General features: G+C 37.0%; 2 protein-coding genes across 3 annotated transcripts in view; one reads left to right on the top strand and one right to left on the bottom strand.

Moving 5' to 3' along the window:
• PRKD3 (protein kinase D3) overlaps positions 1–4,321 on the top strand; it is a 67,692-nt gene extending 63,371 nt beyond the window's left edge. The window contains exons 16-18 of the mRNA XM_007445787.1: positions 620–887; positions 2,962–3,047; positions 3,811–4,321. Coding sequence (XP_007445849.1) covers positions 620–887; positions 2,962–3,047; positions 3,811–3,984 — 528 coding nt within the window. The 3' untranslated portion in view covers positions 3,985–4,321. The remainder of the gene's footprint in view (positions 1–619; positions 888–2,961; positions 3,048–3,810) is intronic.
• Positions 4,322–9,604: 5,283 nt separating this feature from the next.
• NDUFAF7 (NADH:ubiquinone oxidoreductase complex assembly factor 7) overlaps positions 9,605–23,090 on the bottom strand; it is a 16,461-nt gene continuing 2,975 nt past the window's right edge. Inside the window, exons 3-10 of one of the 2 annotated variants that reach the window (XM_007445788.1) lie at positions 21,579–21,659; positions 20,502–20,612; positions 16,692–16,905; positions 15,810–15,868; positions 15,012–15,122; positions 12,080–12,223; positions 10,583–10,756; positions 9,605–10,063 (exon numbers count right to left, since the gene is read on the bottom strand). In XM_007445788.1, coding sequence (XP_007445850.1) covers positions 9,848–10,063; positions 10,583–10,756; positions 12,080–12,223; positions 15,012–15,122; positions 15,810–15,868; positions 16,692–16,905; positions 20,502–20,612; positions 21,579–21,659 — 1,110 coding nt within the window. In that variant the 3' untranslated portion in view covers positions 9,605–9,847. The remainder of the gene's footprint in view (positions 10,064–10,582; positions 10,757–12,079; positions 12,224–15,011; positions 15,123–15,809; positions 15,869–16,691; positions 16,906–20,501; positions 20,613–21,578; positions 21,660–23,090) is intronic. The other variant, XM_007445789.1, reaches the window with a different exon arrangement.

The raw sequence follows: 23,090 nt of genomic DNA on the forward strand, positions 1-23,090 counted from the left end.
ACTCTTTCTCTTTCAAACAATCTCTAATATGACTCTTCTACTGGCCACATTAATAGTTATCTTAAATTCACCTCAATTTCATTTACGTGCCAATATATAGTGTCCTTGGGAAGAGAGATTCTAGGATTAAGCAAAATAAAGGGTAAGTTTTTAAGTAACTTATTTTTAATTCAGCAAACATTTGAGTACCTCTATCCAGGCACTGTGAGGCCACTGAGCATTTAAAAGTGAAACATATAGTTCCTGCTTACAGGTAATAGAAAGTGATCTCCTAAAAGCCAAATGATAAAAGATTAGCACTCTCCATTTCATCAAAAACGCTGAGCACTTATAATACCAGTCTGGTATTTGGCATTCTGGAAGCTAGAATTCAAAAGTGGTTTTTTGAAATGAGCATTAGCAAAGTTCTTCATACTGTTAGTAATGGATCACAGGGTTATAAATGTATCTAAATTTTGGGAAAAGGGTATTTTACAATTTCCTTATCTATAATCTTTTGACATAATATAGTTGGCAAATGTGTTGAAATGATACAGTATCATATTGAGGGACAGGTATATATATATAGATTGATACCTATATTAGTAATATAAAATTAACATCATCCTTTAATTTCCAGGTGAAGCTGTGTGACTTTGGTTTTGCACGCATCATTGGTGAAAAGTCGTTCAGGAGATCTGTGGTAGGAACTCCTGCATACTTGGCCCCTGAAGTTCTCAGGAGCAAAGGCTACAACCGTTCTCTAGATATGTGGTCAGTGGGAGTTATTGTCTATGTGAGCCTCAGTGGCACGTTTCCTTTTAATGAAGATGAAGATATAAATGACCAAATCCAAAATGCTGCATTTATGTACCCACCAAATCCATGGAGAGAAATTTCTGGTGAAGGTAAAAAAAAATAAGTTTTAGGTCTGTGCCTTGTAGTCAAAATCTTTGTGATCCCAAATCACCCTGTCTCTTCTGACTTCTCTTTTTAATATTTCCCATTCACCTTCCAAATTCAACTGTTTACCAATTTTTTGAGCACGCTTCCTTTTACATTATCTTTTCTTTATCTTCCTTATAGTTCGCAGGCAGGGCACTAATCCAGGCCCCAACTGCCTCATTTTGAAACTACTCAAATAGCTTAACTGTCCTCAGTCACCACTGCCAAATCCTTCAGGAAACACTACTTTCATCTTACACTGCTCCCGGACATAAATCTCAGCCTCCCTCTAACCAGGCTGCACCTGTAGGTCTCTGTGATATGGCCCAAGTTTGCCTTCTAGCCTCATCCGCCATTACTGCCCTACGCCAGGTACTTTCAACTACTCGCTGCATTTTGCTTAGGTCTTTTCCCTGCCTACCCGTCTCTCCTCCTTGCTGTCGAAATCCTTCCAGTTCTTCAGAGATCCCTTAACTTGTGGCTCATCTGAGAAGTCTTCCTTGAACCCCTCCTCCAAACTGTGTAAGATCTACTTAGGCTACTAGTTGGGCGTATTTATCTTTTCACGACCACTTATTTTCAGAACTAGATTCTGATCTCCTTGAATGGAGACATGTAACTTAGGTTCTTTATATACCACTTAAAACATTATTTAACATTCCCATAGCATTTGATAGAACCACTACTGGGGAACATCCCCACCAGAATTTAGCCAACCCTTGGAACAGGGGGATCTTTTTTTTTATTTTCCCAAAAGTGCCTAATCATACGGATTAATAGCCCATTAAACTGGGAAAAGTTTGAGGAACAACATATAAATAGTAGGCTTACTTGGTAATGAACAGAGCTAACTAAAGAAGTACATATGAGGGTTTGGGGATGTTGCCAGAGTCATCTTAGAGCTCCTTGGACAGTGTGGTCTGCAGACCTCTTAAATCAGAATCACTTGGTGAATTTATTAAAAAGAAGACCCCACTGGCTCTATCCCAGAGATTCAGACTCACCAGCTGGATTGATGCCCAGGAATAAATACACTGAATACATTTTAATAAATACACTGAATGATTCTGATGCACATAGTGGACCGCCATTTAAGGAACAATGGATAAAAGTCTTAAGTATTTAGAATACAGAGAAATTAATAATTAAAATACTTATGCGAAAAAAATAACTTGATTAGGGCAAAAACAAAAATACGGAAAATCGTTGCTAGTTTGGTGGTATTTAGAACTAGAAATAGTATAGTATAAGTCGTTCATTTGGCTCATCCCTGGATCCATGCCTTAGTAACAACTGTATTGTTACATAGGGATGTTGTCAGTGTATAGTTACCTGGTTGCTTTGGTTTTGCAGTTGGCCCATTTCTCCAAATAATTGGATAAGATATGTATGCCAAGATCTCACCACATACACCAAAATACCATGACCTTATTTGCTAAAACTTGTTAAGTATGAACTTTTGGTAATAAGTTATCACCTCACTGTAACCACATCTGTAGAAGCAAGGCAATGGCTTCGGCTACTTTTCCAGACCAAGCCCGAGACTAGAGAAGAACATGGCATTATTGGGGAGGGAAAAAAGAAACAAAATCAGCCTATAATAAGAGTCTGTCTTATTCATCTTAAAAAATAGTAGTTAATACTCAGCATTTATATGCTGAGCACCATTCTAAGCCCTTTATGTGTATGAAATTTATTTCATCTTCTCAACAACCTCATTTTACAGTTGACCGAGGCACAGTATACTTTAGTAACTCACCCTGTGTCACACGTAGTAACAACGCCAGCTCAAGCAGGCTGGCTCCAGTCTGTACTTTTAACCTGTACTCTATACTGTCTCCTTAATAAACCAGATACACTGTGAATTCAGTAAATATTTATGGATCACCAGCATGTTAGCTTAAAGCCCATGTCCTTGAGAAGCAAAAATCCTCAACTGTGTATTTCTATGGATTGAACTGCTTTCCAGGCAGAGTTACAGGTTTGGGATGCTCCATAGGCTCAAATTCATGTATCTAATTTTGTCTTTTCCCTTAGCAATTGATTTGATAAACAACCTACTTCAAGTGAAGATGAGAAAACGTTACAGTGTGGACAAATCTCTTAGTCATCCCTGGCTGCAGGTAAAAAACAAAAATGTATCTCTCGGCAAAAAAAAATGTACCTCTCTTCGGCGATCCTCATTTGAGCAGTTCATGGTGATTGTCTTAATGAAACCACTCTTAAAAGCAATAGATTCTACATGTCTTAGGGCCTTATAGTATTCATTTCACCTTTTTGTAAGGTGAGCATGACACGTTATGTTGTCAAATATATTTTATTTTTAAAATGTCCACTAAAAGGTTTATATTTGCATTGAAGAGATCAGAGATGCCATTTAAAATGTTTGGCTTAATTCCCCCCAAAAGCTATTGCATAGATTTGTCAAGATACCCCCAAACTTCAGAGTAAAGAGAGAAGCTTCAGAACTATTTTAAAGGGAATGAGGGGTAGAAATAACTTCAAACAAATATAATCATATTTAGTCTCAGCAGTTATTAAATTATCCTGATAACAAATTCTAAGCACCTTCCCCTATTTTGAGAAGTAAGGTGTAGGCCTCTCCAACAAAATATTTTAGTGGTTATTATTAGCCACCTCAGAAGCCTGAGGCAATGTTTTCTTTTTTAATTTTAGAAACTAGTTCCTTCCTTCATGAGAGACTCTAAATTTGAAAAAGTATTTATCTTTAACATTGCTAACTTAAAATATTACAAATGAACTTATTGTATACCAAGTATTTAGGAGGTAGGGGTTGTCAATTTTATGACTAGGGTGCTGAGCAAACAAAAAGAAGGTTGACAGTATTGTTTCTTTTATGGTTCATAATCTTTTTTTTTCCCCTAGGACTATCAGACTTGGCTTGACCTTAGAGAATTTGAAACTCGCATTGGTGAACGTTACATTACACATGAAAGTGACGATGCCCGCTGGGAAATACATGCATATACACACAACCTTGAATACCCAAAGCACTTCATTATGGCTCCCAATCCAGATGACATGGAAGAGGATCCTTAATTATTATTGAGCTAACTTCAATAAGGAAGGATTTCATGTTATGGACTGGTATTTTGCTGCATAACTGTTGTTCTTTGTAGGTTGTCATCTGAAAGGATGCAAAGACATGAGGAAATATGATAAGGAATCAGTGACACCAATACTGTAGTTCATATTGAGTAGGTACAAGAGGGGAAAATGAGTAATAAAAACATAATGGAACCCGAGATAAAGCTTTTCATAAATTTTTACAGCATAAGCAATAACTGGTTTTTGTATTTTTCCTAATCGTTCATTTTAGTACAATAGTGGCACTTAATTTATCTTCCCTTTCCTATTCTTAACATTTTTTTAAAAAGGAGAAAAAGGCAAGCTAGAGTCCAGTTATTGCATAGCTTAACCAAATCATACAAGAGTTACAAGGTTGATTACTAAACAGATGTGCATTTATGCGGTAACTGAGAGGCTGCCAGCATGCCATTTCCTATAGACTTTATAAACGTTTAACCGACCTTAGAGGCATTGAGGGGTTTTTCCTAGACTCCTGGAAAGGGAGTGCTGGACTGTTTTACCTTTCTTTTTTAGGTCAGTCAAGACTCCAAAACAGTGATCCCTAACCCTTTTGGAGTTGAAATTCTGAATATGCTCTTTGGAACATGAAAATTAAGTTGTCACCTTTTGTAAGTATTGATATGTTGCAACAGCCCCTGAGGTCATTCAAGACAACTGATGTACAAAACCAGGAGTAGGAACTGCTGGTCTCAGTGCTGAGTTGTTATGTATGTCTTCTTATAGCTTGACTCTGCTGCTAAATATTCACGTTCCCACTGATGCCATTGTGATGCCGCAATTGGATTCCAACATTTTATAGGTATAGATCTGAACTCTAATTACACAATTTATCTTTACATAGGGTTGAGTAATTTGAGGAAGAAAATTAAATATATGCTAAAAGTAGGCCAGTGCAGAATCAGTTAATGCTACAGGAAAGAATAACAGCATCCTTTTGTTCTTCCCTTAGCTTATTGGAAGGCTTTAGAGATACCTGGAATGTTTTAAAACCAATTATATTTTAAGCAGTTTGAGGGAGTGGATGGGGTAGAGCATGAAACAGTTTATAAGAGTGCGGCTATATTATCAGCTGAGCAAATGAAAGAATGAAATTTTTTTTTTTTAACACTGCAGCTTCATCAGCCAGCTAAAGACATTTTTTCCTACCCAGATATCATATTTAAGAGGTTAGACTTTTTCATAGCTTTTTAAAAGTTACTAACAGTTTTCCCCCCAAAAAGTTAAAGATCTGGTGGGACCATTCACTTATAAAAAATCTAGGGACTTTTTGTTTTTTGATTCCTCAGTAATCATTGTAAACTTTTTTCCCTCCAAAAAGAGCCAAAGATGTGGAGCCAAAAACTTTGGCTCCGTTCTTGAATTACCTACGTCGGCCTCGGCAGGTGACAATCTGTCTGAGCCTTGAGTTCCTCAATCTATAAAATAAAGATTATAATTCTTGCCTATACCTTTCTCACAGTGTTTTTGTGAAGATCAGATGTTGATAAGCTAAAAGTTATAAATGTGTTAACTATCACTGCCCACAGAATTTGAGGTAGCAAAGGAAAAGAATGTTCTTCTTGTGAACAGACTAAGACTGAGAGGGCCCTTAGAGATCCTGAAGCTACTGCCTTATCTAGGACTAAAAATATCCTTGAGAGAATGGAAGGAAACACACAGTGCTCCTCTTTTCTGAGCTCTTTACGTGTTTTACCCTCACAACAGCCATGAGGTAAGTGCACGTGAACTCTATCTCACAGATAAGGAAACTGAGGCACAGGGAAATTAAGTAACTAGCTGCTGAAGGTCACAGTTAGGATGTGGGTTTGAACCCAGCCAATGTGGCTCCAGAGTCCTTCTTACCCCTCCTAACCATTTTACTATACTGCCTACCCCTAAATATCTCCAGGAGACACTCCACAATGTCTCAGTATTTCATTGTCAGATAGGAGTTTAAAAAATTAAACCAAATTAATTTTGCAAAACCTCTGGAAAGTGTATTTTCCCTGTGATAGAGGATAACTTCCCCAAATTTCTCTAAAGTAAGTGTTTATGTCAGTGTGCTAGAATGAAGTAATTCTGAGTCACTAGGCACCCTACTGTGGTTTTACTGCGTAAAATGATAATTAACTGGAATGACGTTTGTTTGCTATACTTATATAATCAAACTTTACAAGCCATGAAATTAATTGCACTCTTTTTGTTTTTGTTGAATGCCTAAGAAGTTTTCTAAAACAAAAAATGTAAAGGCACTGTCAGATAATTTGGAGTTGAGTAATTTCTCCAGTTACTGTATAACCTGCATAACCTTTTTTTTGTCTTGAAGTCATTGTGTTTGTATAAGAAATAATTCTTAGAAACATTTGATAATGTACAAAGTAGTCTATAATGACACTGTTCAGTACATTTTTATTTTTTATTACATCCCACTCTTTGTAAATATCCTCAAAGAAGCTTGATAATAAAATGTATTTCCATATCACCATACTTTTCCATGTGAAAACCTGAGCCTATCTCTAGTAGAGGTATCCAAAGAATATTTTATTTGGTTGTGTTCTTTTCCCAGGCTTTTGGAAATAGTATTTGTAAATGAAACTAATGCTATATTTAAGAACACAGATTTTTTTTTTTTTTAAATCTGACTAAAATAAAAAACAACTCATTATTACAATTTTATACAAAATTTGAGGTAATAACCTCAAGGTCTCACTTCTTGGAATGAAAGTTTGGAATAATTCTAGGTTTTTCAGAAACTACCATCAAATATTCCACTACTGCAACTGCCAAAAGACTTAAGTTAAATACCTAATACCAAAGTACATGTATAGGTTTCAAGAAGCATTGCCTCTTTCCCCTTAATCATAAGGACTATTAAATAATTGGGAAGGGCCAACTATGGGCATTTTAATCTTCTAAAAATTCTCCAACGGAATCTTTAAGGGTGGCTAGGAATGGCCCAAAGTTGAGCAGCATCTGAAAAATAAGGCCTCCATCTTCCTTTAATTTAGCGTGAGATAGAGAATGCTAGTCCTGGTCTCGGTGAAGCCAAAGAAGCAATAAGAAACAACCATTCATCACTCTGCCAATGAATTTCCAATATAGTTAAGCTATAAATTCAAGACATATAGCTCGTATTCTTTTTAATTTCACAAATTTGTGTTGCTTATGTAACAGTTCTTCAGAAAGTCCATATGTCTGCTATTAATAAAAGTTTTTTGAACCGAAAAATGAGAACTTATAGAACTAAATCTTGACAATTATCTGAAAATAAGAATTAACTCAATTTAGAAAATTATTCCTCCTAAGCAGTCTGGATTAAGTCATATTTTAAGTACCTGTTAGGTTTATTGGTTTTACTGTGACTTTAAAAATTTTTTAAATCTAATTTTAATTATAAAATTCACAGAAGAATATGGTGAAAAATTCAAATACCAAAAAGGAGGACAAATAAAAAAAAAGTAAGTCTTTTCCCACCCCTCAAACCAGATTGGGAAATTTAATAGTGATTATTGAAGTTCATAGCAATATAAGGCCTACCTCAAGAAAGAAGAAAAATTTCAAATAACCTAAGCTACTGTCTAAAGGAATTAGAAAAAGAAGAACAAACAAAGCCCAAAGTTAGTAGATGGAAGGAAATAATAAGAGAGGAAATAAAATAGAGACCAGAAAACATCAATGAAACCAAGAGCTGGTTTTTTGAAAAGATAAACAAAATTGATAAACCTTTTTGCAAAATTTATAAACCTTTAGCCAGGCTCATCGAGAAAAAAGAGAGGACCCAAATAAAATAAGAAAGAGGAGAAACAACAGCTGTACTACCGATACAAAAAAAAAAGCATAAGAGAATACTACGAACCATTATATGCCAACAAAGTGGACAACCTAGAAGAAATGGAAAAATTTCTAGAAACATACAACCTGCCAAGACTGAGTTAAACAATCTGAACAGTGCAGACCAGTCATTAGTAGTGAAATTCAATTTGTAATTAATAAAAAACCTCCCAGCAAACCAAAGTTCAGCCTTCACAGGGGAATTCTAAACATACTAAGAAAAGCTAATACCTATCCTCAAACTATTCCAAAAACTGAAGAGAACAGAATGCTCCCAAATTCATTCTACAAGACCACCATTACCCTAGTACCAAAACCAGATAAGGACTCTACAAAAGAAGAAAATTACAGTCCAGTATCTCTGATGAATATAGATGCAAAAAATCCTCATAAGTTAGCAAACTGAATCCAACAATATATTAAAAGGATCACACACCATGATAAAGTGGGATGTATTCCAGGGACACAAGGATAGTTCAATATTTGCAAATCCATCAGTGTGTCCCACTACATTAAAAAAAGGATAAAAATCATATGATCATCTCAAAAGAGACAGAAGCAGCATCTGACAAAATTTAACAGTCATTCATGATAAAAACTCTCAACAAAGTTGATATAGAGGGAACATATCTCAACATAATAAAGGCCACTTAACCACACTCAATAGGGAAAAGCTGAAAATCTTCCCCCTAAAATCCAAATTGGAAGGGAAAAAATAAAATTGTCTCTATTTGCAGATGACACGATACTGTACATAGAAAACCCTAAAGTCTCCACCAAAAAAATGTTAGAACTAACGAATTCACTAAAGTTGCAGGACACAAGATTAATACACACAAATCTGTTGCTTTTCTATACACAAATAATGAACTATCAGAGAAAGCCAGAAAACAATCCCATTTAAAATCGGCATCAAAAAGAATAAAATCTCTAGGAATAAACAACCAAGAAGGTGGAAGACCTATGTTCTGACAGCTATAAAACACTGAGGAAGGAATCTGAAAATGATACAAAGAAATGGAAATATATCCTATGTTCTTGGATTGGAAGAATTAATATTGTTAAAATGTCAATACTACCCAAAAGCAATCTACAGATTTAATGCAATCCCCATCAAAATACCCATGACATTTTTCACACAACTAGAACAAATAATCCTAAAATTTATATGGAACCCCAAAAGACCCAAATTCCCAAAGCAATCGAGAAAAAAGAACAACGCTGATGGTATCATGCTCCCTGACTTCAGACTTTACTACAAAGCTACAGTTACCAAAACAGCATATTGGCACAAAAACACACATATCAATGGAACAGAACAGAGAGCCCAGAAATAAACTCACGCACCTATGGTCAATTAATCTACAACAAAGGAGGAAAGAATATACAATGGAGAAGACAGTCCCTTTAATAACTAGTGATTATTGGGCATCCTTTCCTTACTTTTTATATAAAAGTAAATATCACTGAACAGAAAACAACCAGTCCGCATTTAGTGTTTTAATTGCTGTGAAATTACTTCTAAGCATTTCTTTAAATGTAGCTTTTCTCCAACAAAAATGGAATCATAACTACAAAACATTTTGCACCCTACTTTTTCACTTACTAAATCTTAGCAATCTATGTCAGAACATACTACTCAACCTCATTTTAAAAATATATGGATAGTTCTATTTCATCAGTCCCCTGTGAATGGCCAGTTGTTTCCAGTTATAAAACCAATCAGAATTCATGTTTACATTTTCAAATAAACATACAGCAACTAGCTTTATTAATTAAAGGAAACCCAATAATAAGTTTCATTAAATTGAGAACACACATTTGTACCAAGAATCAAACACAATCTTAAAAGATCAATTTTCAGTTCTACTGTATGGGCTATTTTTATTGGCTGTGAAGAGATAAAAATATTTTAGTACTTATTTTACCTGTGATATATAAAATGTGTTCCCTTTATTCTAGTTTCTTAGGCCAACTTGGGAGTAAAAAGTCCACTGAAATATCACCGCCAAGCAAGTTCACCAAACCCAGCTACAGGTGATGGAGAGGGTTTTGACTGACATGCATTCATCTGATGATTTCTACCATGAAGTCTCTGATGAGGTATCAAGGCAAAAAAGTTAAATCTTTCTCCCATCTTCGTAGGATTCATTAACATATCATAGCCCTGAAGTAACTGCTGCCTCAGTGATGGCTCATCTGATTTATCTAAAAGAACCTGAAAAGAAAAAGATTTCTTAGTGAAAATAACCAGGAGAAAGGATTCCTAGTTATTTGCAGTAATACTAATGACTATTAGCTATTCAATAAAACAGTGCTTAAAATGTAATTTCTGATCATCTCTTAGAATCATGGTGTGTTTATTAAAGACACAGGTTGCTGTGACCCAAACCTATGGATTTGTATGTTTAGCAAATATTCCCAGGTAGTTTGATCTACACTGAAGGGTTAAGATGTCTTCAAAACAGTTGTAAAATTCATACTCATACAAGCAGTCAAGTTTTCTTAACAAACGTGAATATTATTTGCAAGTCTTCATTTTACCTCAAGAGAGATGCATGGAACTTACCAGGCTGCTCCACCCCCAGGCTGTCTGGTTACACTGAACCCTATACTACTGAAAAGACTGGAACACCAAGGATCTGACTAACAACAAGAGCATTAAGGCCAAGTGAACTTTATTGAAATAGTATGAAATTAAAATATTTAATAACAGTGAAATAACATAAATCATTACCTTCAGCCGGACATCAATGCCCATATTTCTTAAAAATGTTTGCTGTTTTATTGGACCCAGAGAAGCTACTTTCCCCTGGGACATTCTGCGCAAGTAACTGAAGTCCACGTCAGCTGTGAGGTCTGCTGTTCCCGGGGCAATTAAGACATCATGAAGCCTGTGGCCACAAAACCCCTTGAACATAATTTTTTAAATGATGAGTTTTTGTACCTTTATGGTTATCATTATCAAGATTAAAGAAATGCTATCATTTTAGTACATTTTACATAACAACTGTTAAAAAGGAAAATATAGCCAATATCAGTGGTTTACAAACTCTTACCAAATAGCACCCTTTCTTCAAATGAGATGCTATGTGAAAAACCCACTATAAAGTGCTATGTTATAGTGCCTGAAGATGCTGCCTTTGACAGTTGTTTAAAATTTTCATTAATGCCCATGGTGATGAAGTTATAAGAGAATTCTCCAGATTAATTCAGGTTACCAGAATCTAGATGGTGTTTTACAAAGTGTATCCATCAACTATATGCATCAGAATCACCTGAGAGCAAAGTGACTATACTCCAATAAAAATTATTAAAAAAAAAAAATCACCTGAGAAAATGTTACTGGACTCTACCCAGACCTAGCAAATCAGAATCCTGGAGATAAGCCTAGAGAATCAGTGCTTAAAGAAAAAAAAAACCCTCCACGTTTTTCTTTAAAAGAATAAAGTTAGAAATTGAGAAACACCGATCTAGAAAATGACTTAATAACATCTAGTTAAATGTATTTCAGTATACTTTAATTAAAGTACATCGAACAGAATTGATCATATTCCAAGACAACGGTCCCCAACCTTTTTGGCACCAGGGACCGCTTTCGTGGAAGACAATTTTGGGGATGGTTCATGTGGTAATGGGAGTGACGGGGAGCAGCAGATTGAGGCTTCGCTCACTGGCCTGCTGCTCACCTCCTGCTGTGTGGCCTGGTTCCTAACAGGCCGAGGACCACTAATGGTCTGAGGCCCAGGGGTTGGGGACCCCTGTTCCAAAAGCATAAGAAAGGATGTTTAGGAAGGATAAAACAATATATCTGGAAAGGAAAAAACGTGTTGAAAATATGACAGAAAAAGTTTGATTACAGTAGCTAGATCAAATCTATAAAAAGTAAATGTTTTTTTAAATGAAGGAGGGGAAATTTTTAAGAACTTTTAAGAAAATCTTTCAATTTGAATTATTCAGATGCTTACTAGGATCTATGCAAACCTAGGTTCTGCAACTTGAGGAATAATGCAGACAATCCAGACCCTGTTCAGAGGAGAGGTGGACAGTAAGATACAGGGTTAAGGGTAATTATAATAACATGGATTAATTATAAAATAATGTAATACAACAGTGCTAAGCACTGTAGAAACCAAAATAAGATCTTCAATGAGCTTCAAACCTAACAAATGACAACTGTAAGTAAATTGTACCAGTTAAATTCTGATAAATCATGTGACTGAATTATACATACTCTGAAGGTATCTGTCTTAGTTCCATCATGACCATAATCAGCAATCAGGGCAGCACCTCCAGTTACTGAAATGCGTTGAGAAAGTTCCTGAATAATAACACCAGCATCAGGACACACTTCCACGTGATCCCTTGTTTCATCACACTAGTAAGGGAACAGATGAATCAAAATACATCATTCAAAAGACCTGTTTCCTTAGGGTTTTTCTACAATGAGCATTTCTTAGTTACAATAAAAATAAATTCCTTCTCAGGGCTTCCCTGGTGGGCCAGTGGTTGGAACACCACGCTTCCACTGCAGGGGGCGCATGTTCAGTCCCTGGTCAAGGAACTAAAGTCCCGCATGTAGCACAGCCAAAAAAATTTTTAAAAAAATTTTTTTTAAATAAAAAAAATCAATTCCTTCTCAGTATGAATATGTTGTCTACACTCAACTTTTCACATGCCATCCTTTATATTATACAGAACTCCTTGGTTCTCTGATATCCATTCATTTTACGAAGATTTTTTTTTTTTTTTTTTTTTTTTTTTTTTTTTTGGTGGTACACGGGCCTCTCACTGTTGTGGCCTCTCCCGTTGTGGAGCACAGGCTCCAGACGCGCAGGCTCAGCAGCCATGGCTCACGGGCCCAGCCGCTCCACGGCATGTGGGATCTTCCCGGACCAGGGCATGAACCCGTGTCCCCTGCATCGGCAGGCGGATTCTCAACCACTTTGCCACCAGGGAAGCCCGATATTTTAATTTTAATGCCTTTTATAAAAAGGCATATGCCCCCTCAACCCTCCAGATGGCTAAGAACATTATCATTTTATTTATGGTGATTTTACTTCTGTATCATAATTCATATAAATATATTCCACTGGGTTGAAAGCATGGAAAAGGAATTTTTGCCTAGAACAGTGTCTGACACATAAGAGACATTAAAAATTTGTGCTGGCAGAACAAATGATATAAATCCAATATAACAAAACAGACCCTATTAAAGCAAGTATATCTGCCTTCTTTTGCGGGAAAAGGTACCTCAACGATATGCCCTATATCTAGCAATACCAGCTTATAAACTAGTAATGTACCTGAAGCCCTAATTTCCCAAGATGTTCAACTATTAACTAAGGGTCCTCAAGAAGTACATACTAGCTTAAAACGTGTATTGACAATAAATAGTAATTCTTACCAACTGGACTAGCAGATACGAAATTTCACTAATTCCTGTGATAATGAAAAGATTTTTTCCTCATTGTGCAAACGTACATTAACTGTTGCTCCCTCCTGACACCTAGTACAAGTGAAGTACTGACCTGCTCTGATGTCTCTTGCTTATAATGGCACAGGTCTAAGAGGTACACAGTCAGGCAGACTCAGCCCTTGAGTCTCACCTCATCATCTGCTTACTAGAGACAAGTTACTTAACCTTTCACAGTCTATTTCATATACTAGGCTTATTGTGAGAATTAAATGAAATAATAAACCACTAAGCCTCCAGTGCTATTAAATAAATTACTGTGGTTTGACTATATAAACCACGGGGTCAGCTGCTTCAGGCATAAGGTGACACGACTCAGCGTTCCATGCTGACATTCTTAATATCCTAGACTGCTCTTCAAGATGAGATTCCATTACCATTTGCTCTATCCAAATGAGAGGGAAATCATCACTCCCTTTCTCATAAGTGTACACTGTTCAAGTGAAGACCTAAAATCAATGAACTCTCGGGGGGTTAGCTCTCAGTAGCTTTATGAATTTGTTTCTCACTCAGGTAAAATTAGCCAGAGTATGAAAAAGAAATGCTCACAAGCACTTAGGCTGGTATTTTAAACTTATGCTTTGCAATGAAAACTTAATTCATAGGTTTACGTTTAAAAGCTCTTCTGCTTTTAAAATCGGTAACTTCTAAGGCAGAAATTCTTAGTTATGGTCCAGAAAGTAGAAACCATCTTTTTCTGAGCTCGAAAAAAAGGGAATAAAACAGGCAATCTAAAGCTCAAACATTCCTGAGAAGTACAGGTGTTTTGAACGTTTAAACTCAAACCGAAGATACATAGGCTCTTGCAATTATTCCTTGAGGACAATAGAAAGAAGGAGTAATCAAATTTTAATTTGGGTGGAAGCATGAGAAAAAAGGCATGCTCTAACAGTAGCCCAAAGAGAGTGATAATAAAACTTACCTAATAATAGTTTTGAGAATTAAATGAGAAAATAGAGTAACAGGGGCTTCCCTGGTGGTGCAGTGGTTAAGAATCCACCTGCCAATGCAGGGGACATGGGTTTGAGCCCGGGTCTGGGAAGATCCCACATGCCACGGAGCAACTAAGCCTGTGTGCCACAACTACTGAGCCTGTGCTCTAGGGCCCACGAGCTACAACTACTGAGCCTGCACTCTAGAGCCCACGAGCCACAACTACTGAGCCTGCGTGCCACAACTACTGAAGCCCGCGCACCTAGAGCCTGTGCTCTGCAACAAGAGAAGCCACCGCAATGAGAAGCCTGCGCACCGCAACAAAGAGGAGTCCCAACGCGCTGCAACTAGAGAAAGCCAGCGCACAGCAACGAAGACCCAGTGCAGCCAAAAATAAATTTAAAAAAAGTAATACATACAAAATATTCAATAAATATTGCTATTGTTACTTTACACTGTACTACATTGTTTTCACAGATAAATAACTTCCTGTCAAGTAGACAATATTGTCACCATTTGATAGAGAACTGAGGTAAACAGAGAGAGTCAGGGACTTGCTGAGTAAGCACTTACTTTCTTATTACATTAAGGTCACACAGCTAAGAAATGATTTGAACCCAGTCTCCTGACTCTAAATCCTGTGCGTTTTCACTATTAATAAAAAGCACCTTTCATGTTACAAGGAACTCTAAAATACTAAGAAAATAAGACTGAAGATTTGGTTGGCAATAAACTAAGAAAAAAAAATTATTCCTACTTGTATGAAGGCTTCTGCTGGGGTGGCACAAGGCGCCAAAACAAATCTCAGTTTATCAGAAACCTGTGGATCAATATCAATGAGTACTTCTCGCCATCCGTGTGGTGTTTTCTAAACATAAAATAACACATAAAAACAAATTTTTGCAAGTTCTCAAAATTGCCTCTACCAAAATAACTTTTCTCCTCTTATCATATATAAGATAGATAACTAACATTTACAGAGCACTTTACCACTTAAATTATTTAAAGGCATTACTTCATTTCCTTTTAACAGTATGAGTAGAATGACAGATGCAAACTATTAATGCTGTTTAGATAAGAAATGGAGGAGGAAATAAGCAACATGGAAAGTGCCCCCAAAATGGAAAACAGACTTAGGAGGACTAATCAGAAGCTTCTGCCAACAAATTACTACCTAATAATATATACTCTTAGCCCTACAAGTTACCAGTACATGTGCATTACCACCAAATCTTCAATCTCCTCACAGAAAGAATGAAGAACATTTTTAATTTTTGGAATTTAAAAATAGTTGCTAAAAAATAATCCTTCACTGCACTATAGTGATTTACTATCTTACATTCTCATACACCTTTATCCCAGAAGAATTAAGAATCCTTAATATCCTAAGAATTAAGAATTCTTAATATTTCACTTTTGCCTTTCAATTACTTATATTCATCAAACTTCCAGATATAGCTAACTTCAACAATAATTAAACACCATAAATGTTTATTCTTACAACATAAGGCCCTTTGTTATTCAATTGTAAATGTGACTTCTTTCCCATCAATACCTGAAACTTATGCACAGGAAGAACATCGAAAAATTCATGTGCAAGATAAAAGCTGTACTCTATTTAAAAACAGAAGAAAAAAAATTAACATTTCAGCATTTTCAAGGCAATCAATTGGTTGTTTTGAACATTAACAAAAAGAAAATGCATAGTTCTTCGTAATGGGACTTGTGATGCTTCCATAATTATAACTTCCACAGAATCACCCACCTCTTCATGGCAAACCTACTGTGCAGAACATACATAGGAACAATTATTACTATTCCCATTTTCCACATAGAGGGTCAGAGAGCTGCAATATCCCAGTTATCAGTTTAATGTTTTATTCATCACCAGGCCCAAAAGAAATCAGAACTCAAATTTGTTAGCTGGAAGAGGATTTGAATTTCCTAAAATCATCCAAGACGCTTAAGGCCAGGAATGGCTGTGGTGCCTTGGCCAAGGTCAGACCACCACTTTAGGTTTGAGCTGGGGCTCGTCAATATAACATTCTTGAGGAGTGAAGGGATTCTCGTACCACCCCTTGCTTGCCTTTAGGCAAGTAAGGATGATCAAAAGATGAGATAATTAAAGTAAAAAACTCATCTACTAACACTGCTTCCTTCAGGCCCCACTGCCTCGGGCTGCTTCATCATCAGTACTATCTGAGGGGTAGGGAAAAAATAAAAAGGACAACCAGAGATCCATGTTTTGGTTTTGGTTTGCTTTGGTTTTTGCAACACCACATGAAATTGTTTTCTAACACAATGCTGTTCTCTATAGGTCAGGGACTTGGCAGCCCTAACTCAATCTACTACATTGCTCTACAAGGTTGTGGTCACCTATCACTACTGTGAGGGGTTGTGATCAAAATTCTTTCATTAATCAATGTAAAATAATTACCTTTTGGCACATCTTGCAGATCTCGGTACCAGGAAATTGGAATTCCAGACTTAGTGACACCTTTCATATATACTGGGGATCCAGCATTTCGCTCTAATAGGACCTTCTCTTCAGTCAACGTTAATGCTTGAATCTCACTTAATTTTTGGCTCACCTCTACCAGATGTATTGAAATGTCACAGTTTTTCAGCACAGATGCAAGCTGACTGAACACCTAAATATAAAAAGAAGAAGAAATTGGCAAAATCTTGCTGAGTAGATTTTAGGTTTTCTAACCATTTACCTCAATAATTTGCTCATGTCACAGCAAAAGTAATAATTGGTTTCAGAGAACCTCACACAAGTCACTCTCCAGCAGTCTATGAGAATCATAACCTACTGGAGTTATTAAACATAGTCCATATAAGAAATGAACAGTACATAGTACACAGTACAGTTTGGTTTCCTACTGATAAAAATTAGAATTAGGACTAACAAATGAAAATAAAAGCTTTAGCATCCAATAAAAACAATGATTCAGATTAGGGAGTCTAAAAAAAGCCCCAAGAAATAAAATGTATATAGCCTTGATTTTTCTTTAACTTTGAAAAAACAGAGATTTATTACTTATAAGACCTGAAAATTATTATACACATCACACCTGGGGCCACACAGCAAGTTCATGGGTAAAGAGCTAGGCTTGATTTTAAAAAGCTGCTATGGGGGCTTCCCTGGTGGTGCAGTGGTTGAGAATCTGCCTGCCAGTGCGGGGGACACGGGTTCGAGCCCTGGTCTGAAAAGATCCCACATGCCGCGGAGCAACTAGGCCCGTGAGCCACAACTACTGAGCCTGCGTGTCTGGAGCCTGTGCTCCGCAACGGGAGAGGCTGCGATAGTGAGAGGACCGCGCACTGCGATGAAAAGTGGCCCCCGAAAGCCCTCGCACAGAAACGAAGACCCAACACAGCCAAAAATAAATAAATAAAATTTTAAAAAAATAAAATAAAAATAAAAAGCTGCTATGAAGAGAGTATCCCAAAGAAGATCATTGACTAGCCAATGATACAGCAAGTAGGGCCCTAAAAAGTGATGTGGAAGTCAAAGTGCTGTATCTCAAGTGATTAGGCCAGCAAACCTTGGGCAGCAGGAGGCTGTGGCAACAGCCTGAAAAAAAATAAAGAATAAAGGAAAAAGAAAAAGCTGCTATGCCTACAAAATAGTCTCACTCCTGAGATGATCAGACTGTATCCACAAGAAATCAGATTTGAATGCCACTAATTACTTGACAGTTTAACTCTGAGATTCTTTCCCATTTTCAATTTCTTCTTAGCCACACACTTTTTGCTACTGTAAACATGAGAAAAAAAGGAATATACTAATGTTTTATCAATATTTTAATGCTAAAAATTCAATGCCAATTGCATAAAGTACATTAATATTTTTTTCATTTGAATTTAATCCTCACTGGTGATTTGCCTCCTACTTTTGAGACCTGAATATGCAGGTACAGACTGATTAGGACAAGACGACTTTTCCAAATTTAGTTTGGAGATGAAACTATACATAGAAAAACTTCTCCCCAAGAGAAAAATCCTTCAGAAATATGATCAAAAATAAAGTCTGTAATTACACCTTTGGCTATTTTCTTTACATTCCTTTAAATTCTTTGGCTTTTTAAGAGTTCTCAGGACTTGATCTAGGGAAGCATCCTTTAGACATTTTAAGAGCTGTGGGTATAGTTCGGTGCATATAGTTTGGAGCACGGAGTTCAAGGTAGAGCCCAGAAACAAGTCTGGTTGTGAACATCTTGTACTGATAAGAGGGTAGCTGCCAAAGATGTTTCCGCAGGGGAATGATAAAGCCAAGCATTTTCTTTCCAAAAGACAAGCATAAAGAATGGATTATGGGGGACAGGGATTAGGAATTTGGGATTAACAAATAAACACTACCATATATAAAATAAACAACAAGGACCTACTGTATAGCTCAAGGAACTATATTCAATATCTTATAGTAACCTATAATGGAAAATAATCTGAAAATATAGATATAATCACTTTGCTGTACACCTGAAACACTGTAAATCAACTATACTTCAATTAAAAAATTTTTTTTAAGAAAAAAAAGAGCTTTGGGCTTAATTTTTAAAGTTCTTGAAACAAAATATTGTTTGAGAATCTTATTAAATATTTTATATTCAAATGACTTTGTCAATTTAAAAAGATACAAAATAGAGCCCTGGAAACATAAATCAGTGGGTTACCCCCACCACCAAATACATACAATATAATAAGGATTCTTATTTGTCAGATATTTGTAAGTTTTCTTTGAAAAAAAAATCCTTCAATTCTTAATTTCAAGCAGAAATCACATAGCATCAAGAAATTTAAATTTCTTTTTCTTTTCTTTCTTTTTTTTTTTTGTGGGCCTTTCACTGCTGTGGCCTCTCCCCTTGCGCAGCACAGGCTCCGGAGGCGCAGGCTCAGCCGCCATGGCTCACGGGGCCCAGACACTCCGCGGCATGTGGGATCTTCCCGGACTGGGGCACAAATCCTCATCCCCTGCATCGGCAGGCAGACTCTCAACCACTGCGCCACCAGGGAAGCCCAAGAAATTTAAATTTCTTTACATTGAATATGCATTTTTGTTTTACACTGATTTGTCAGGTACACACAAAATAAACTCACAATTTATTCTGGAACATACAATGTAAATAACTTTTATGTTAGTAGAATATGCCCAGTAGCTATTCATAGGGGTTGTACCAAAATACACTTACAAGCAGTACATGAGAGTTCCCCTTGCTCCCCATCCTCACCAACCAAGGTCTGACAACCTTGGTGTCGTCAGACTTTCTAATTTTGAGGGTACAGGGGTTACTCACGGTGATTTTAATTTTCATTTCCCTGACTACCAATGAGTCTGAGCATCTTTCTGTTTTCATTAGCCACATGGATTTCCTCTTTTATGACAGGCCTGTTCACATCTTTGGCGTGACTTTTCTGAGTTATCTGTCACCTTCTTACGGATTTAAAGGAGATCTTCGGGGCTTCCCTGGTGGCGCAGTGGTTGAGAATCTGCCTGCCAATGCAGGGGACACAGGTTCGAGCCCTAGTCCAGGAAAATCCCACATGCCGCAGAGCAAATAAGCCCATGCGCCACAACTACTGAGCCTGCGAGCCTAGAGCCCGTGCTCCGCAACAAGAGAAGCCACTGCAATGAGAATCCCTCACACCACAACGAAGAGTAGCCCAGCGCGCCACAACTAGAGAAAGCGTGCACAGCAACAAAAGACCCAACGCAGCCAAAATATAAAAAATAAATCTATAAAAGAAAAAAGTTATTTATGTATTCTAACTACCAGTTCTTTGTTAGTTATATGTGTTACAAATAACTCCTCCCACTTTGTGTTTTGTCTTGTCACTTTCTTTATGGTGTCTTTGAAGAACAAAATGTTCCTAGTTTCTTTAAAGAACAAAAAAGTTCTTAATTTTAATGTATTTGAAATTATTAATCTTTTCCTTTATGGCTTCTGCTTTTTATATAATGTAAAAAACTCCCTACTCAGAAGATGAATATATTCTCCCATAATATCTTCTAAATGTTTTATACTTTTAGCTTTTACATTCTCCCCTCACCCCCATTTTTTAAGATTAGAAACAGATAACAAGTAATGATTCATTATATTATTTTGACATTACATTTTAGCTGAGAAATATGAGATTAAGGAGATAAGACTGAAAAGCAATGAAATCAAAAAAGTTTTCAAACTCAGTCAAAAGTGACAAGGGTCAGGTACATGAAACTTTAAGACATTCTTTTATTACTTACCCTCAAAATATCTCCCAAGAGGGTACCCCTGCCTGGGCCCAGTTCCACCAGTTGGAAAGCTGCATTTTTTCCAGTGGCTATCCATTCACTGATGAACCATATCCCTAGGAGCTGTGACAAGGAAAGAACTACATTCAAGCATTATAAAGCATAAAAGTATAACACAATATAAAATTCTATGTAAACAGACTTTACACCGGAAGGCAAAATGTTTCCTAACAACCATACACGTTATTTAACATGTTAATATATGTATACGCACACAGGAACTTCACTGGGACTACAGTACAACAGACACCACTTAGGAAGCTTAATAACAAAAGAAAACACCTAGTTAAAAGGCAGCCTCTACTATAAAAGGTCCCATGACACAGATAAGAGGGTATCACTTACCGAAAGGTACTAGTATTTGAAAGCAAACAGACATATGAAATATGATTCTGCCATTTCTTCATATTCATGTAATTTCAATAATTACATGGCTTTAAGTCATAATTAATATTTTTAATGCCTAGATTTTTCTTCTTTTTGTGTACCATTTTCTATTTCTAAAGTGATCAAAAGTTATATATGGAAATAAATGAACTAGAATTCCTGAAAAGAATTCAAAGTTCTTAAGGAGACTTCTACTGTAAATACAGCTAAATAAGGGGTATAGGCTATAGTGCATTTTGATTCCACTAATCCCTCAGTATTTTTTATCTTTTCTCTCTCCCTTCTTGAGGGAACTCTCAACCGTCTTCTTCACCTTGCCTGTTGTCTCTCTTTGTCTTTCCATTCTCATTTTTTCACCTGGTTCTCCTCTTTTCCAACACCTTTTCTTCCATTTCTTTTCTTTTTCTTTCCTTCTGGCCTTTGTATCTCTACATTTCCTTTTCTACAGTAAAGTATAAACCTTTCAAATGCCCTCGATACCTCTATTACTCTCTATTCCTTCAGTATATAAACCACTAAAAAATTAAAACTTGATGAATCACCAAAAACAAAGCTGTAAAACACTACTGTAGAATACTACTACTTGATCTACTCTCAAATGTTTGATAATTAGTTTCTTCTAGAGTTTACATTGGATATTACCTCCCCAAAGATCTGACTTATTTCAGGTGAAGTAATGAAATCTCCTTTTTCTCCTAGCATGTCACGGTTCACATAATAGCCCTACGTAAAAAGAAAAAATGGAGAAAACAAATTAATTTTCAAATAAGCTTTTTAAAACACCCCTCCAAAATCTCACATAATGTATACAATGAGATAAACAAGTTCTTTCATAAGAAAGTTCTCTCTTCTAAATAAGTAAAATAAACAGCGTCTTTACATCAATTTTACAAAGTAACAGTCATTTTGCAGGACTGGCAGAAAAACAATCACTCCTTGACTACAAAGCCAGAAGCCAAGCAGGGCCCCTCTCCACACTGCACAGCTGCCCTCCCTCTCCTACCTCCACACGAAGACCCTGGCTGCCCCGCAAGCCCCTCGCCCAACCTCTCCCACTGTGTTTCAAATCAGCCCTGCCTGCTCTTGAGGCTGCTTCTTGACCTGGGTGCGGGTGACACGGGAGTGTTCACTTTGTCAAAATTCATCAAGCTGGGGCTTCCCTGGTGGTGCAGTGGTTGAGAGTCCGCCTGCCGATGCAGGGGACGCAGGTTTGTGTCCCGGTCCAGGAAGATCCCACATGCCGCGGAGCAGCTGGGCCCGTGAGCCATGGCTGCTGAGCCTGCGTGTCCGGAGCCCGTGCTTCGCAGCGGGAGAGGCCACAGCAGTGAGAGGCCCGCATACCGCAAAAAAAAAAAAATTCATCAAGCTGTATAAATGTGATTTTGCATTTTTCTATGTGCATGTTATATCTCAATAAAAAGTTGATTTTTTGTTTGTTTTTGTTTTGTTTTGTTTTTAATTTTCCCTGCCTGGCCATACATCCTTGCCATTGCAAATGTTCTCCTTTCTCCTTTCCCATCTCTCCCTGGCAATCTTCTACTCAGTAAGACTGAATCTGCTCAAATGCCACCTTCTCTGACCTCCTCCCCCAGCCCTCCAACCTCAGGCAAAACCGCATGCCTCCTTTTCTAAACTTATTTCTTTATATATCTAAATTCTTCACCAGAAGGATTAGTCATTTGGAGGACGGGACTATGTCTTATTTACCTTCATATACCAAGTCTTAGCATGGTGTCTAGCCTTCAAGAAACACTCAAGAATTGTTTAAAATTTCCCTATGCCCTTCAAGCCCCTTCTTCTACCAGGTTACTCTCAGCAGATGACCTGGGCTCTGGCCCACACAGGAATTAAAGAATGTTATTAAATAGACTTCCTCAGGTTCCTGACTCCATCCAGCCTCCACTGTTCCCATTCTTTCCTTGGGACTCAAAGGATGAAACGCCTACACCTTCTGCTCTTTTCTAAACTTAACCCTGTGCTCTGGCTCAATCACCATTCCTCACATAACCCTCATGGGCCAGGATCTTTCTATCACAGCTTTCTCTTACAGCTTCAACTTTTCCCCCTCAGCATTAGAAATTTAATTAAGCCACTTCCATCTTAAAAAATTTTTTTTCACTCCATACAGCATCTCCCCTCTAGCCTTTCTCTTTC

Source organism: Lipotes vexillifer, unplaced genomic scaffold, assembly GCF_000442215.2.
Source record: "Lipotes vexillifer unplaced genomic scaffold, Lipotes_vexillifer_v1.1 scaffold278, whole genome shotgun sequence".
Classification (NCBI taxonomy): domain Eukaryota; kingdom Metazoa; phylum Chordata; class Mammalia; order Artiodactyla; family Lipotidae; genus Lipotes; species Lipotes vexillifer.